At 48.5% G+C, this 15,354-nt stretch overlaps 1 protein-coding gene across 1 annotated transcript; it reads right to left on the bottom strand.

The window, feature by feature from the left end:
* Window positions 1-305: 305 nt before the first annotated feature.
* Window positions 306-13,122, bottom strand: Pnliprp1 (pancreatic lipase related protein 1). Its single transcript, XM_051147157.1, has 12 exons — window positions 13,074-13,122; window positions 11,859-12,013; window positions 11,371-11,496; window positions 9,971-10,105; window positions 8,706-8,814; window positions 7,555-7,674; window positions 7,345-7,464; window positions 5,458-5,576; window positions 4,234-4,363; window positions 2,368-2,476; window positions 1,728-1,895; window positions 306-417 (listed from the first exon to the last, which is right to left on the bottom strand). The coding sequence occupies exons 1-12, from the start codon at window positions 13,120-13,122 to the stop codon at window positions 336-338; spliced, it is 1,422 nt and encodes a 473-aa protein (XP_051003114.1). The 3' UTR covers window positions 306-335.
* Between the last annotated feature and the right edge of the window lie 2,232 nt (window positions 13,123-15,354).

Below are 15,354 nucleotides of genomic sequence, written 5' to 3'. Positions count from 1 at the left end.
GGGGCATGAATTCACGTGTGCGTATAGAACCTCCTACTCCCTGCCTCAGTTTCTCCCTGACGCAGTGAGGACAAGGATTCTGTAGAGTTCCCTCACCACTCATGCTTTACTTCTGCGAATCTCCACCCTCTCTGAGGAAGAGAGAACAGTGGGTGTGGGAAGAGACCAACGTGGAACTTCATGGCATGGCAAGCTGAGAGACCCACGTACAGAGACATGCCCACCAGTGCCTTCAGTATTCAGTTGCTAAATGTCCCCATCGGTGGCGACTGACATCCGAGATAGACACTATGTAGGTACGTGCAACAGAGGACTTTATTGGTGGTAACAAGAGGTCACATTGTGTCCGGGGCGCCACATGGCAGGAGTGTGAGCAAAATGTCCTCTCTCACAGTATCTTTACTGCAGAAGTTGTACCTGTAAGGAGACACAGCGTCTGGTACTGCTGCGCTCTGTCACGCTTAGGAAAACCACTGCTCTCTGGGTGTTAAGCCATAGTTTGCACACTAGGGCTGTGGCTGCAGCCACTGAGTGTCCAGTAAGAAGCCCACCCAACCCAGGGCAGGTGACACACACACTGTGGCCTCCTAAGGCAGCACCCCTCTGACGGGATAGGTACTTGATGGGCTCCTGGTCAAAGCCACGTCTACAATGAGTGCTGACTGGGACAGGGGTAGGAAAGGTAGGTGGGTCTATGTCACTGGAGGAAATTCCAGTTGGCAGGTCCTGGCTACATCAGGTTACATGCGAGAGGGAACCAAGAAGAAGTTGAGTCACAAGATTGATTGCTCCTAACTTTATAATTATTAGTAGTGTCATTTAATAACTAGCATTCCTGGAAGTTCTCTTAACAGTACAATGTCTAAATAGTTTACCAGTTGTTTTTTTTGTTTTTGTTGTTTTCCTTTCCCCAAGTCAGTTTGTGACATTTGAAGTGGGTTTTGGCTTTCTTATATTTTAAATACTTGGTGTCATAATCTCTTAAGAGAGATTCCTAGGCCAGTAAAGATGGCTCAGCAGGTAGTGTCACTTGCAGCCCAGCCTGCTGGCCTGTATTTGAGGCCCAGAACTCACATAGCAGAAATAACTGACTTGAGCAAGTAGTCCTCTGAGTTTGTGTGTACCATGGCATATGCCCACATGTACCCAAATAAATGTATAAAAATTTTAAAGATAGGGTTTCTCTATGTAGCTCTGGCTGTCCTGGAACTCATTCTGTAGACCAGGCTGGCCTTGATCTCAGAGATCTGCCTGCCTCTGCCTCCCGAGTGCTGGGATTAAAGACGTGATTCACCAGAGAGTGAGTAGGCAAAGTTGTAAGGCTTACCTACTGAAGAGTCTGTCAGACATAGATGGGCTCGGGGCTGTAGGGGTAGCCTCAGGGGCAGCCTCCACTAGGCCTGTTTGATTTCCAGAAAGTGTGCATCTCTCTTCAGAAAGCATCAGGGTTACAATGACACTCTGGTGTGACTTTATCCACACGCACGCAGTGCCCAGGCCTAGCAACACTTCTTAGCTGACTTTAGGACCTGACTCTAGAGGCAGAGTCTTACAGTGAAGGCTGGGGGGAAGCTGTGCCTGAGGATGGGATTCGGCAAGTACTGTCCCCTCTTGGCTTTCCCTGTCCCAATCTAAACGATTTCTTTTCCCCTTGTCTGTCCTAGGGGGAGGGGTTCCCCTACACTCTGCAAATGTCATGAGACAACTCAGCAAAGAATAGTACGTACTCTGTCTGGTCCTCTCCCTTTTGCACGGTGATCTTGGCTGCGCCCACTTTGGGGAGGCTGGGATTTACCACGTGATTATTCCAAAGAAACTTGACTTTCTCAATCGTCCCCACATCAAGCCTGGCATCGAACTCGTTGGAGTGTGTAGCACCTGGCTTCATAATGCCACTTGAAATAAAGAAGTAGAAACATTCCCCTTTAGAGAGGCACATTGCCATGACCACAGAGGACCATGCCCCTCCCCCATTATCTGTCTTAAAATAATGAGCCTTCTTCCAAATGTATCCTCAAATCAAAGAGGAGGAGGGATGAAAAGTTGGCAATAAGCTGGCAACCACCATCGATTATTTAGTGTTGCTTTTCAAACTCAAGTTATTATTTTTAAATAAAAATTGACTGAACTCTCAAATTATTTTAGTTTCTTCCCGGAAGAATCATCTATATAGTAAGTTATCTTCTACGTGTTGTTATGCTAATCAGTGTACAGGGTATCTGAAACAATCTATTGAGGAAGAAAGAAATGGTTAGTTTTAAATTAGAAATTGTTAGAATATAAAATTAGTTTTGTATATAAGGGAGTTTCAACCCTACTGACGTGTAAGGACGTGTTTGCATGCTATGCACACTGGACAGGGGTTACCTGAAGACATCGTATTGGCGAGTGTTACCCTTACTTCCGAACAGGGCCACTTTGACCTGCCCTGTGGCCAGTCTTCCAGACAGTGTCAAGGAGACCCGGTACCTCCAACCTGGGCAAAACAAGAGAAACATCACCATACCATACAGAAAACAGGTGACCTAAACCCAAATTTCCACTGCACCCCTTACATAGAGGCACCGAGAAACCCACACCTTATACAAGCACTCAACATGTAAGCAGTACTGCCCAGTAAGAACACGAATGGCAGCTTACAGTTAAATTCATGAAAAACAAAACAAGTGTCCACTCCCTCAGGCTCACTAGCTGTGTTGTGGGCTTTAGGCTGCCGTGTGGAGTTGATGGTTTCTGTATCCAACAGGGCTGAGCAAGCCCTCTGTGGGAGGAAGTTCCGCAGGGCAGCTCTGCTCCAGAGTGGTGGTGCTGTATGTCCCAGCGGCCAGGCACTCATGGGAGGGCAGCTCAGGGGTGCAGCCGGTGGAGCACCTCCTGCATCCATCCCTATGCCATCATTTCTACATCCCTAGGACCCCTGGTGCTCAGGTAGTTGTCAAGTAACCTTATCCCTAAGGCGCTGTCCCGGGGCCTGTGTGTGGTCACAAATACACATGCACACACAGGAATCTCTCTCTCCCGCCCTCCCTCACACACACAGAGGCATAGCAATACAAACACACAAATACACACATATACACAGTTATGCATATGTATTTCCAATTGTACACACATATAAGCACACAAAATCACCCAGGTATCTATACACACACATACATATATACACAAACACACGCTCACTCTAAGTCTCACTCACATTTCACACTCACAGAGAGGTTTCCCCATCCTCCAATCCCAGCAGCATCCCACCAGACCAGTGCTGCCATGGACTCATACATTTCAAATCAATGTCTCGAGCATCCTTCCATCCCCATACCTAGCATCCCATATCTGTGACACTGTGAGTGTTGTGTTAGGGGGGATTGAATACATGGCCTTGTATAGCCAATCATTCCAAGCACTGATACATCAGTGAGGGCTGACTAATAAATCTTTAGGGAAAAAAAAATGACAGCTGTGTGTATCTGCAAGTGCTGGGAAGGCCCCAGGTCTCCATGGAAGCTGGCTACCCATCCATTGGCTTGTCAGATCAGCAGTATACATTAAAAAGGATGACTCTTGCTATATGTAAATTATACCTCAATATACCTCAATTTCAGAAACTATACAAGGCATACTGGTTTTTTATGGAATCTTATAAATACAGTTGCTGTTTTTACTGAGTGACACCTCCTGGAACTCACTAAGCTAAATGGTTATAAATGGCCCACGTGTGCCTAATCTGGACCTAGCATCTGAGCACATTCAACATGGTTAGGAGGAAAATCCTCCCTCCCTCAGCTGGCCCTGTACATCAGAAAGGCACCAGGGACTCTAGGACAGAGAAAAGCAGGTACCAATATGGGGGTTGAGCTTCTTGTGGAGACTGCCTGGCAAAGAGCTAGTACCAAGTCTGTCTGTTGAATGGATACAGAGGTGTGTGTGTGTGTGTGTGTGTGTGTGTGTATGTGTGTGTCGGGGGGGCAATGAACTGTAGAGGGGTAAAAATTCAAGCTAGTTGTTCCCAAAGCTGTGCAAATTGCCTCATCCCCATAAATCACACTGATGGCTCCCAGTCCTTCCACAGAATGGAAGACATTTGGACACTGCCTGTGCCTCAGTGGAGTCATGCATGGGATGCTCAGGGCAAACACACCCTTCTCTAATCAAAACGTGTTCAGCAATCTTTCAGGTTGGAGGCGAGCCCTCCCTCACGACGGATCTTTCTTGACCTGGGCAAGGTAGTCAACTTACGTGCAAAGTTTTTGGTGTCTCCTGTGTTCAAGAAGAACTTCTGTGGCTCCTCACTTGTCCGGCCGACAAACTTATCAGCATAGTGACCCATCTGTGGGCAGCCTTCATCTGGGCAGGGGAAGCATTTGTTCTGGGGAAGAGAACGGGGGCAGGGGGTACTGTGAAGCAGGTTTGTCTTCTCATGGGATCTAGAGAAAACTGGCCCTCCATTTTCCTCCTTTGCAATGAGAAGGGGTCTGGAGCAAACTCCCTTCCTCTCAGCTCGATTCCTAGCCTTGACGTGGAGCACATTAGAATTACCAGGGACCTTTAAATAGCCCTGCCATCTTGGTTCCAGTTTGCATCAGCTGTATTTCCCAGGTAGGGGGTCGCTGGTGGTGTCAACTCTCCATATAAACGGTAGAGCTTACCAATAGTTCTCTTTTTCCTTTTTAGACATAATCCTATGTTTCCTGGTCTGTCTTTGACCTCACTATTCAGCAGAGAATGATCTGGAACTTCTGATCATCCTGCTTCTGCCCTGCAAGTTCTGTCTGAGATCCCAAATTAGGGCTTTGCTATCTGGTTTACAAAGTGCTGGGGACTGAACCCAGGGCTCTGTGCATGCCAAGCAAGTATTTTACCAATCGAGCTCCAGCCCCAGAGTTTGCCGATTTCTGTAGTGTAAATATTTCACCCTTGGCCAACTTCAGGCTGCCAACATGATGTCACAACTGTAGAGCTAATGAGAGATGTTCTTACTGGCTCCCCTGAGTGAAAGAGGCAGGCTGCAGTGTGTCGTAGTGGCTACCCCTTCCTTGTGGCCAGCCTGACACATAGAATCCTACCACCTGCCTTTCTTCCACTCTGGGCTGAGGGGTGACTGTCCCCACACACTCTCTTCTATGTTTGCTCTACAGGAAGGCATGTTCCCTTCCTTTATAATCCCTATTTTTCAAGTCATATTCCACTGTGCCCTTCTGTGGGATGCCCCCCAGGCTCATGCCAGTGTGAATCTGTTCTCCGATCTTTAACAATTTTCCTGTCCTCTGTCGCTCATCTGTTCTAGATATTTTCTTTGCCACTTCCTGTCTAAAACTGTTGAGGCTTCCCCCCTCCTCCTCTCCACAGGAGTGTGCACCCTGAGGGACAGGGTGGAGCATGCAGAGAGAAGGCACTGTGGATCCTCACACAGTAGGACCTCAGTGTGTGATGCCCACCGCTCGTGGCAGAACACTAGCTTACAGACTCAAAGTCCCTGTAGGAAGTGCAGGGGTATGCAGTGAAGCCATCGGGGTTAAGGATGCTCTCCAAGTAGTACTTGTAGCTTCTCAGGTGGTTGCAAGCCACAAAGTCCCGGCCTCCTGGGGAAACAAAGCAGGAAGGAGGTCAGCGCAGGTGACTGGTGGCAGGCTGTGACAGCATCTATGCCTTATTCCCCAGTGTAATGGCACAGCGTGGGGCTGTTATCTTCAGAATTTAAGTTCATAATTCATTCACAATGCTGACAGTAAACAAACATGGCTTTGGGTGTTGGGGGTAATTCTCTGGTTACTTCATCGACATTAGCTACTAAGCACCCCCTTTCCTAGGAGGAAGGTGTCATAGTGTCACTTTCATAAAAGAATCCACAGATGAGTCATAGATTACAGCTAGCCAGGGGGAGAGTTGTAATGAACTTGTGCAGAACACAAGTTTATCTGCACTCATTACTGTCCCTCTAGCCTCTGTACCCAGGTATAGGGTTGGAAATCCTCCAAGACACAACCAGATGTGCCATATTCTTCCAGACGTGACCCCATCAGCACTAGGACATTAGCATAAGGGTCTTATGCAAATGAAGGTAAAAGATGCTCTCAGTGGCTTCACCTGAGCATCCTGCAGCATTCTTTTATGCCCTGACTCAGGCCACTTGACAAATGTCCCCACATACCAACCGGACCTGGCCTGAACTTTACGGTCCATTGATGATGGAGCTGGCAAAGGCCAAACATGTACCCTTAATGCTTGCATAGAGGACATCCAAGGCATTTTTATTGAATAAAAATGACACTCATAATATTTTATCATACCTCTAAGGCTTTTAACTTGAGTAGTGCCAGTTGGCTGGGATGGCTAAAAATGAATCGGAGCTGTGACTGACAGGTGCCCTTTAATCTTAGGTATGCTTGTCATTGGCAAGTAAACACCCCCACCTTAGCCCTCCTCATGTGACTGCTCCCCATGCCTGCTCAGTGTAAGTGAGCAACGACTTGCTTTGTGAAGATGGCGTTGCCGCCCATGCCTCTGGGATCCCCTTATTCTAGATGCTGAACTACAGCCGGCTACCTAGGACTGAACTGTGACATCGATTCACAAGGAACACTGGCAGGGAAATTCTCTTGAGACATCCTGCATGGCCACTCTGGTCACTTCCCCTTCTCTGTGAGCTGAGTACCAGCCGACAATTAGGGTTATAACTCTAAGCCAGAGTGCTGTGACTCTTTATTGCTTATGTGTTCCAGCACATTTATGGCAATTTTTAAGGAAATACAGAATTAGTAGATCTGAGATCTGAGAACTCATAATTATTTTTCAGAGATAATATGCAGGAAGGAAGATATAAAAGCAAGTACATTTTCATTACTAAGATTTGCTATGGCGCTGGGGAGATGGCTCAGACGGGAAACTGCTTGCCTCGGAAACATGAGGACCTGAGTTTTATGACCAAAACTTGTGTAAAAAAAGCAAGCTAAATGTGGCCAGTGTGTGCTTTTGAAAATGCTGGCATGGTGGAGACACTTCTCTAGACCAATGTCATTAAAAAAGGTACATAGTGGGCTGGAAAGATGGCTCACTGCCTGCTCTTCCTAAAGGTCCTGAGTTCAATTCCAAGCACCCACATGGTGGTTCACAACCATTTGTAATGTGATTTGATGCCCTTTTCTGGTCTATAGGTGTACAGGCAGGCAGAACACTGTATACATTAAAAAAAGGTACATATTATCTAAGCAATGACAGAGTCTTCCACTGGCCTAAACAATGCATTCCCCCCACCTCCACAAGCACGCATGTGCAGCATAAGAGACAAAAACAGAGACAGAGCGAGAGCTGTTATGGCAAAGGCTGAGTACCCCAAAGAAGCAGCTTTACCTGACCAGATGCCATCTATGTCCACTATCTGTGACAGAGCATTCTTTTTGCACCCGGGCATATTCAGTCCTCCGTTGGGGAAGAAGTCAAGATGACCCAACATTTGGTTGGTTCCAAAGCCTAAAATGTTTGTAACAGCAATGAGACAGGTTTGGGAAATACATCACCGCTCATGTCCACAGCCAGAGGCCGGAGCACCGCGGGGCTCACCCAAGAACGGGATCAAGGGAGCTCCATCCGTATGAATCACATCAACAAACTTGGCATCTGAGGAGTCAAGCCGGACCTCTTCCGGGGTGCCCTCAAAGCTGGCTTCTACAGGATCCAGTCCTAAAAGAGATGGCCAACAACGTCAAACAGTAGGCCCATGAAGACCAAGGTGTATGGTTGCACAGCTGGGCATCATGCAATTGAACGGTACCACACTTGTAGCAGTGCAGTGACATTGTCTGTCTGTGGAACATGGACACGGAGTCTCAGTGTTACTCACTTAACACTGAGAAGAAGGCACACGAGCGAAGGAATGCAGATCCTGTTTGAGCAAGGATTTCTTTCTGCATCATATCTTCCCATGTATTTTTCATATTTAATATTGTCATTTTCCTTTCTTTTAGTGAAGAAAACAGTGCTCTGTATGATTTTTGTATCTTAGTTTCCCTATTTCACAAATTGAAAGTAATAACTGCACCAATTTTATTTGGTTGTTGTTGGTTAAGTAATTCAACATACAATGTGTAGCACCGAGACCGGCATGGAATCAGAGAAGCAATGTGTTCTTAGGCAAATTATTTGTTTCCCTGACTGAGTTTCTTCGGTTCTAAGGATCACATGAGGAACACAAAGTGCTTCGTGCAGTATTTGGAGTGACCGGGCACTTAGCCTGTGCTTTCTTTAATAATGGCTCTGAAACTCTCATGTGGACACACTCTATTGCTCTCTAGGACAGAGGCTTTGCTATGTTTGGAGGCTGCTTTGATGGTGCCAGTTAAAGTGTTTTGGTAGTTATAACAGCTGGGAAGAAATTTCTAGGTTCCACTCTCCTGGGACTTCAAAAAGAAGGGAAGGACTGGGTGGCGTAGTCCTGTTCAAGTACACTCGCCCCGTCCATATTACCTACCCTCTTCCTTCCCGGTGTTCAAAGCTGCTACCTGACCCACGATGAGGAGAGCAACGATTATGGTCGTGGCAGAAGTATCCGAGAACTGGAGCCACCATTTTCCTTGCCAACAGTGATGGCCCATGTATCCCCTGTCTGGGTTGTACCCATCCCTGCCGCGGCCAAGGGATTCGGGACAGCTCTAAGCGGGGCTGTGGACTTGTGACTATCCTGGGGTCAGTGGAATGGTGACCTGGGGCCTTACCAGTGATCCTGCCTAGGCCTGGAGTCCGACTTCCTGCTTCCCCTGCCACATGGGCTCCCAGGCTGTGGCCGATGAGGTGGACCATGGAGGGTGAGTAGCTGTAGTTTGACTAGAGAGGAGAGATCACACTTTCAGGACAGGCATGTGCTCTGGGTCCCCCTGTTCTCTGGGTCCTCAGGAATATGCTCCAGCTCCTGATAGGAACCTCAGAACTTTCCAGACTGAACACGGCTCTTCCTAGACTCTTCCGTAGCTGGAACCCACTGTGGCCTCAAACAGTGTCCCGTTCCTTCACTGTGTCCCCTGGCCCGAGTTCATACTGTTGTAGGCCATCTTCCTAACTACTCGCCCAGCTGTTATCTAAAGACTCTGTCTTCAGCAATCCAGATGCCCTTTGCTGGGAGACTCCCCAAATATCACCCCACCCCCACAGGCAAGGCAGATCAACTATCTCCATGTGCCTGCGTAAACCCTGATTACCACCCCACCCCAGCCCACCCCACCCCTGCCCCCCAGAACCCTCTAACCGTCTGCCCTGTAGAGAGCTTGGACCTCATTGAATTCCTTGGCCTCATATGCTACCGGCCCTGCTCTCTAGAAGCGCGGGGCCACCAAGGCTTTTACATGCACTGTTCTGTGATGTCCCCTGACAGGCCTCCTAATGGGTCTACACTGCTTCTTGTGCAAACCCCAGGTTCTGGTTTCTATGGGGTGAAGAAGCACTTGGTTCTTTATAGACCTATTACCTATAAGACATGAAATAGTGGGGCTTTGACCTGGTACAGAAACTAGCCACAGACAATTCCTGAATTAACATAGCAAAGGAGAGACTTAAAAGTATTAGCTAAGATCAAAGACCAGGGTAGGAAGTAACGACTGAAATGATTATGGTGAGACAATATTTCCCAGCGGCAGTGGGACCCATAGTCACAGGAACCCACGCTTGTCAATTGCATGTCCTGCCCCATGGTTCTGCTTGGCTTATATTTTTTGGCGATGCCAGGCTTTGCCTTGCACAGATTCCACTTGTATGGTGGGCAGCTCCTGGAGCTGGGTCATCTGGGCCCCAAAGGCAACCCTTCTTCCACTCAACAACTCTATGTTCTGGCAAGCTAGTTAGCCTCTCTGTGCCTCAGTTTCCTTAACTGTAAAGCGAAGAGGATAACACACCCCACCACTAAGTGTTAGCTGGCACCTTTCTCGTGTCACTTCTTTTATAACTGCCTAATTCACCCTTGTGCCCCACCCCGTGTTGGCCCACTCACCGAAAGGAGGTCGATCATCTGAGCCACCTGGGCACCCACGACTCGCACGTTGCTGGCAGCCTGTGTGTAGGTAGTCTGAGAGCCTCTTTTCCAGTCCACACAGATGCAGTTCACTTCCTCCACTTGGAACATGTTCTAGGGTTGGGGAGACACAGTGTTGCCATAGGGCATAGGGAACCGGAGATTCCAGGGAACTGGGGATTCCAGGGAATGCCAGGGATCAGACACATCACTTGTCTCTTCTTCTAGCTGGGGTGCTGACATGGGCTAGGCTCTGTCCAGAGGATCCTGCAGTCCACGGGGCAAATCTTAGCAGCAGAGAAAAAGCTAAAGACAGAGAGAAAGCCAGCTCCTCTGATTCCCTCAACCAAATCTGACAAAGTGGATCCTTAAAGGAATCTGGTGTGGCAGGAAAAGCCCTCAGTGTCGTGTCTGGTGACCTTTTGGTTCTGCTCGTGAGGGGTCCTTTAGGTGACAGGTCAGAGCACTGGGTGTTTCTTGAGCTGTAATGAGGGAGGGAGGCATTATTTTCCACAGTTGGGATAATGTAACATTTCATGGAGAGAACACACACTGCAGGGATGTAAAAGAGGGCATTAATGTGAGGGAGACGGAGGGATTAGAAAGGAGATCATCCTTGTGACCTCAGCCAGGTCGTGCGTGTGGCCACCTCGGCATCAGCATCCAAGACCCTCTTCTAACAGTGCTAACGTGTGTGATGTCTCGAGTTTCTGACAGTAGCATCTCCTGGGACTTTCCATTTTCAAAGCAGCCCTGAGAAGTTTCCAGGTTTTGAAATTTTGGGGCTGTAAGCTGGATTTACAAGATGCTTATTAAGGGCAGGGCAGGAACGTGACAACACATGGTGACACATTGCAATTTTTCTTTTCAACATTATCACCGGGTACTATTATTTCTGTGTATGTGGAAGGTGCGTGGTCGTATAATTTCTTAGACAAACAAATGGAATCTGTACGTAGTAAGAAAAGAGTATGGTGTCTTTTAAACGTGTGTGTACTCTGCATGTACAGCCATGTGTGTGTCCCATGTGCACGTGTGTCTGTGCCCTTCTGTGGCTGTCCTCTCATCGGATCTCCCCCTCTACTGCACCACGCTCTACCAGGGCCTCTTCAGAGTCACCCCGTCAATCTTAGGCCTTCATGTCTTAAATAAATGGTCACGGCCACATGCCTCCGAGTCTTAGGAATGTGGGGGGAGGAGTTGGACAAACGAAACCCCACACAGTCTCTCACTTGCGGAAATACAAACACTCGTGTTAAAAATGACAGCAAGTGTTCCTCTACCGTGGTGGGGGAGGGGTGAGCTCCCGTAGCAGAGCCCCGCTTTTGCCTGGGATGCACGGGTTGGGACCAGGGCTGCGCGGACAGAGGAGGCCCCACCTTGCACATGTCCGCCACCCAGTTCTCGTCTCCTTTGTCTATGAAGCCATGGACGATGAAGCGCGTCTTCCTGGTCACTTGAAAATTGGAGGACTCGATGGTTGATGGGTCAGAGAGCTGGAGAAGCTGTGACAAACGGGAAAGGACCCAGCTGTTTGCCAACCTGTCCCTTAAGCCTGTCATCCCCCCTTGTCTCCATCCTTGTGTGGCCCAGTGTGTCGGCCTCTCAAGGATGAGCCCAAGGCCAGCTCTTCGGGAGGCCCGTCCTGACCTCTCCCGACTCCCCGGCTCCACTGGGTCTGGGGTGGGGCTTGCAGGGTTCTCATTGCTGTGGGTCTGTTGCATAGTAGCCTTGTGCCCAGACCAGAGGCACAGAGCTGGCAGCAGGGTGTGGCAGCTGTGGACCAGCCACTCATCCAGAAAATGGGTCAGGGCCTGGGGAGAAGGGACAAAGGAGATGTCCCAGAGTTCATGGAAAGAAGCCTCACCTGGAAAACATCTGGGTTCTCATTGGTGTAGAGCAGGAAGCGGGTGTTGATCTTCTCAGGGCTCCAAGGGAGAAGTTTTAGGGGCCTGATAGTGGTCCCTGCCCAGGGCTCAGTGTCAGAAAAGCATCCGAGGTTATCATAGCAAACCTCTTTTCCTGGAGAAAGAGAGAGAGAGAGAGAGAGAGAGAGAGAGAGAGAGAGAGAGAGAGAGAGAGAGAGAGAGAGAATGGGTAGTTTCAAGAGGATGCTGTGTAACGCAGAGGTCCCTCAGCTCTGAGGGGTGGGTTTGATGGAGACATCCCTTTTAGGGCTGAAGTGTTCCTAGGTCTCCCATGCTCTGCAGATTGGCTGGCTGATTGTTCCCATCTCTGCAGAAGGAAGCTTTTCTGGTGGTGGCTGTGCAAGGCACCTAACCCGGAAGCTATGTCAAGTTCATAGCCGCTTGCAGATGAAAATCTAGTTTCCTCCAAGAGAGTCCCGATGGGGAAACAAACCGCTCTTAGTGTGGGTTCCATAGGAGATGCCCAGCACAGAAGGAACTCAACAGCGTCTTTTGAGGTCCTTTGTCCTCGCAGTGGATTTGTTTTAACTGTTCAGGTCCTTTGCATATATTATGGCTTCCAGTTTGGGGTTTTTATGGGACTCCTGTGTGTGAGAACATGTGGGTCTCTGTATTTGTATTCGGGTTTTGCACCTTTTATTTGACTCTCTTTTCTTGTCTGTTACTTTGGGCATTGTTTGATTTTGGTACTTTGTTTTATTATCATTTCTTAGATGCCTGCTTGTTTTCTAACAAGAGACAGAAAGGGTGTGGGTCTGGTCTGGATGGGAGGTGGGGAGGGACTAGGAGGAGTAGGAGGAGGGGAAACTGTAACCAGAATATACTGCATGAAAAAAAAATCTATTAAAAAAAAACCTACAACATTCAAAATCGCCTCGCCAACTCTTCCAGCATATTTGTAGAGTACCCCCTCCGCCACATTAACTAGCAAAAATCCACTTGCCACTTCTAGTTGTTCTAGAATTCCCACCCCCAAATTCAGGCCACGAGCTCCTCCAGGGAGGGGCTATTCACCGCCCCCCCCAGTTGCCCAGCCCTTTTCTCCCAGGCTGGTCTCCGACCTTGTCCAGAATCCTGGGAAAGTCTGGGGCTCCTGCAAGCTTTGTTGGGCTAAGGCTCTCTCCAGCCCTGCAGAGAGCAGGGAGGTTGCTTACCTTGGGCTGCTCCCAGGAGAAACAGCAGGACTGCCCAGAGGTTCAGCATCTACAAAAGCCAAACAAACATACTCAGCCTTCCTTCACGAGCAGTACCTCTGGGGAAGTCAGTCAGGGCTGGTCGCCTTACCTCTGCCTCTTAGCTGGTGGAGGAGCAGACCCAAAGGTGGCTTTTGTGGCCAAGCGGGGCACTTGCTCCCTCGGGCTCCACCAGGGCCGTCTTTATATTTTGGCCTTATCGTTCAGACTCTAGTTCAAGCAAACAGTGCGTGATGAGAACAGAAGCCGTGTGTGTGAACTTTATCCCTTAATCTGTCCCTTAAATCCGTCCTTCAACCTGTTGTGTGTAAATTTACACACCACAGCATTGGCATGGCGGGCAGGTCTTCCCACAAGCCTGGGAAGATGAAAGCGTGCTTGACTGAGAGATGCGGGAGATTCTCATTATGCATCTGTGAGACTCGCAGGAGCCCAGTGGGCTCTGCTTCTCTGTTTAGTGTGCAGGTCTCGGCCAGCATGTAGCTGCCCTGGGAAGAGTGTGAGTTCGAGGCCTGCCTGGGCTGCAGAGGGGTGACTCAGTGAGGTTCTGTTTCAAAATAAAAACAAAACAAAACAAAACAAAAGGTCCATTTGTAGGTCAATGGTAGAATGCTTTCTTAGCATGTGCAAGACCTTGGTTTCTGTTTCCAATGTGAAGCCCTCCCCTCCTGCCCCACTACTGAGGGTCCCTCTCATGTACAATAGATGGGAACACCCCCAAAGAGTGGAAAGTAAAGGGGATCATCTGTTAAAAGAACCTCCCCCTCCCCTTACAGGCTAGAAACACCCAGAGCCTTGAAGACAGAATGAATGGCTCCCCCAACAGCCCTACCACAGTCTCCAGCCCCATTAGCCTGTTCCTGTTGCTGTGCTGTGAACTACTCTGAAACAGTGCTTAAAGCACCAACAGTGGTATCTCACTCTAACTTGAACAGTGGGGGTTTAGGACACCCCAGGCCCCATCCAACAGTCTGAAGCATGTTAGTACTGTTCTCTCAGATCCTTGAAAGGTCGCACAGCTGCAAGACACACGGGACCCTGCCTTACCTTTAGATCTGTGCACCTGTAAGCAGCTGGCCAGTTCACATGAGGCAGATAAGCCTTTGTAGAGCAAGCACCGTGAGGGCCCCAGACTCATGCCTAAGTTAAACATGTTTCCATGTCAAGTTCATACCCCAAAATAGCCTAAGAACTAGGGTAAAGGCCAAAAGGCCCTCCTGTAAAGAAAGCAGAAAGGTCACCCATCCCCCAGAGCAATAAAGAGCCAGGCTGGGGACGCACTCCACTTGGTGTTGTAATTGTCTAACACATATGAAGCTGTGGGCTCTTCCCTTGGCACCTACACACAGAGCATTGTAGAGCACACCAATTACAGCGCTGGGGAGGCGGAGGCAGGAGGTCAGAACTTCGAAGTCTTCCTTGGCTATCCAGCGAACAAGGCCAGCCTGGGCTACACGAGGCCTTATCAAAACACAAAACAGAAATGGCAACCTGTAGTAACTGTGGTTCAAGCACAGCCAGTGCTCCAAATAATCTCATGTAAGCCTGACAGCAAGCACACTGGGCAGGGCTTGCTGTTAGCTTCCCTTAACAGACAGGGAAACTGAGGCACAAAGAGAAATAAGTCACTCAGCTAATGAGTAAAAATGCAGTTCCCAGCACCCACACTGGAAGGCTTACCTGTAACTCCAGTTCCAAGGGGTCCAGTGTCCCCTGCTGGCTTCCATGGGCACTGCACACATGAGATACACATACATACACTCAAGTGCATGCATACATACACTTAATAATTATAAATACATATTTTTAAAACATTTAACACCATTTACAGTAAAGATATCCTACGTTCTAGTATCTCTGTAACCCAAACCTTGTCAGCTGTGATCTTGTGAGACACCTCTCAGGAGCCACTCTACCAAAGATCTCAGTTAAATTCCTTAGCACTCTACAACCTTCAAAGACAATGGCCCGTGCCCACACTTGGATATATTCATGGGTGTGTCTTGTTTATTCATCTGGTTCCTCTTGTTTGTTTTTAAGCCTTGTGCTTAAACCTATAGTAAATATCTTCATTAAAGTCCATCTACATGCCTTTAATCCCAGCACTCAGGAGGCAGAGACAGGCAGATTGCTGAGTTGGAATCAAGTCTACAGAGCAAGTTCTAGGACAGCCAGGGCTATACAGAGAATCCCTCTCTCAAACAAACAAAACAAAACCAACCAAACCAACCAACCAAACAAA

Source organism: Acomys russatus, chromosome 5, assembly GCF_903995435.1.
Source record: "Acomys russatus chromosome 5, mAcoRus1.1, whole genome shotgun sequence".
NCBI lineage: Eukaryota > Metazoa > Chordata > Mammalia > Rodentia > Muridae > Acomys > Acomys russatus.
The sequence above is the reverse complement of the archived record's forward strand: the minus strand, read 5'-3'. Positions and strand labels throughout refer to the sequence as shown.

Coding starts and splice junctions, on each gene's coding strand:
- Pnliprp1 (XM_051147157.1), bottom strand. CDS start 13,122: ATGCTGAACCTCTGGGCAGTCCTGCTGTTTCTCCTGGGAGCAGCCCAA. Junction 7,675..8,705: donor AGGCCTAGGCAGGATCACTG/GTAAGGCCCCAG, acceptor CATCTCTTTTAG/GACTGGATCCTGTAGAAGCC. Junction 4,364..5,457: donor CCTACAGGGACTTTGAGTCT/GTAAGCTAGTGT, acceptor TCTCTTCCCCAG/AACAAATGCTTCCCCTGCCC.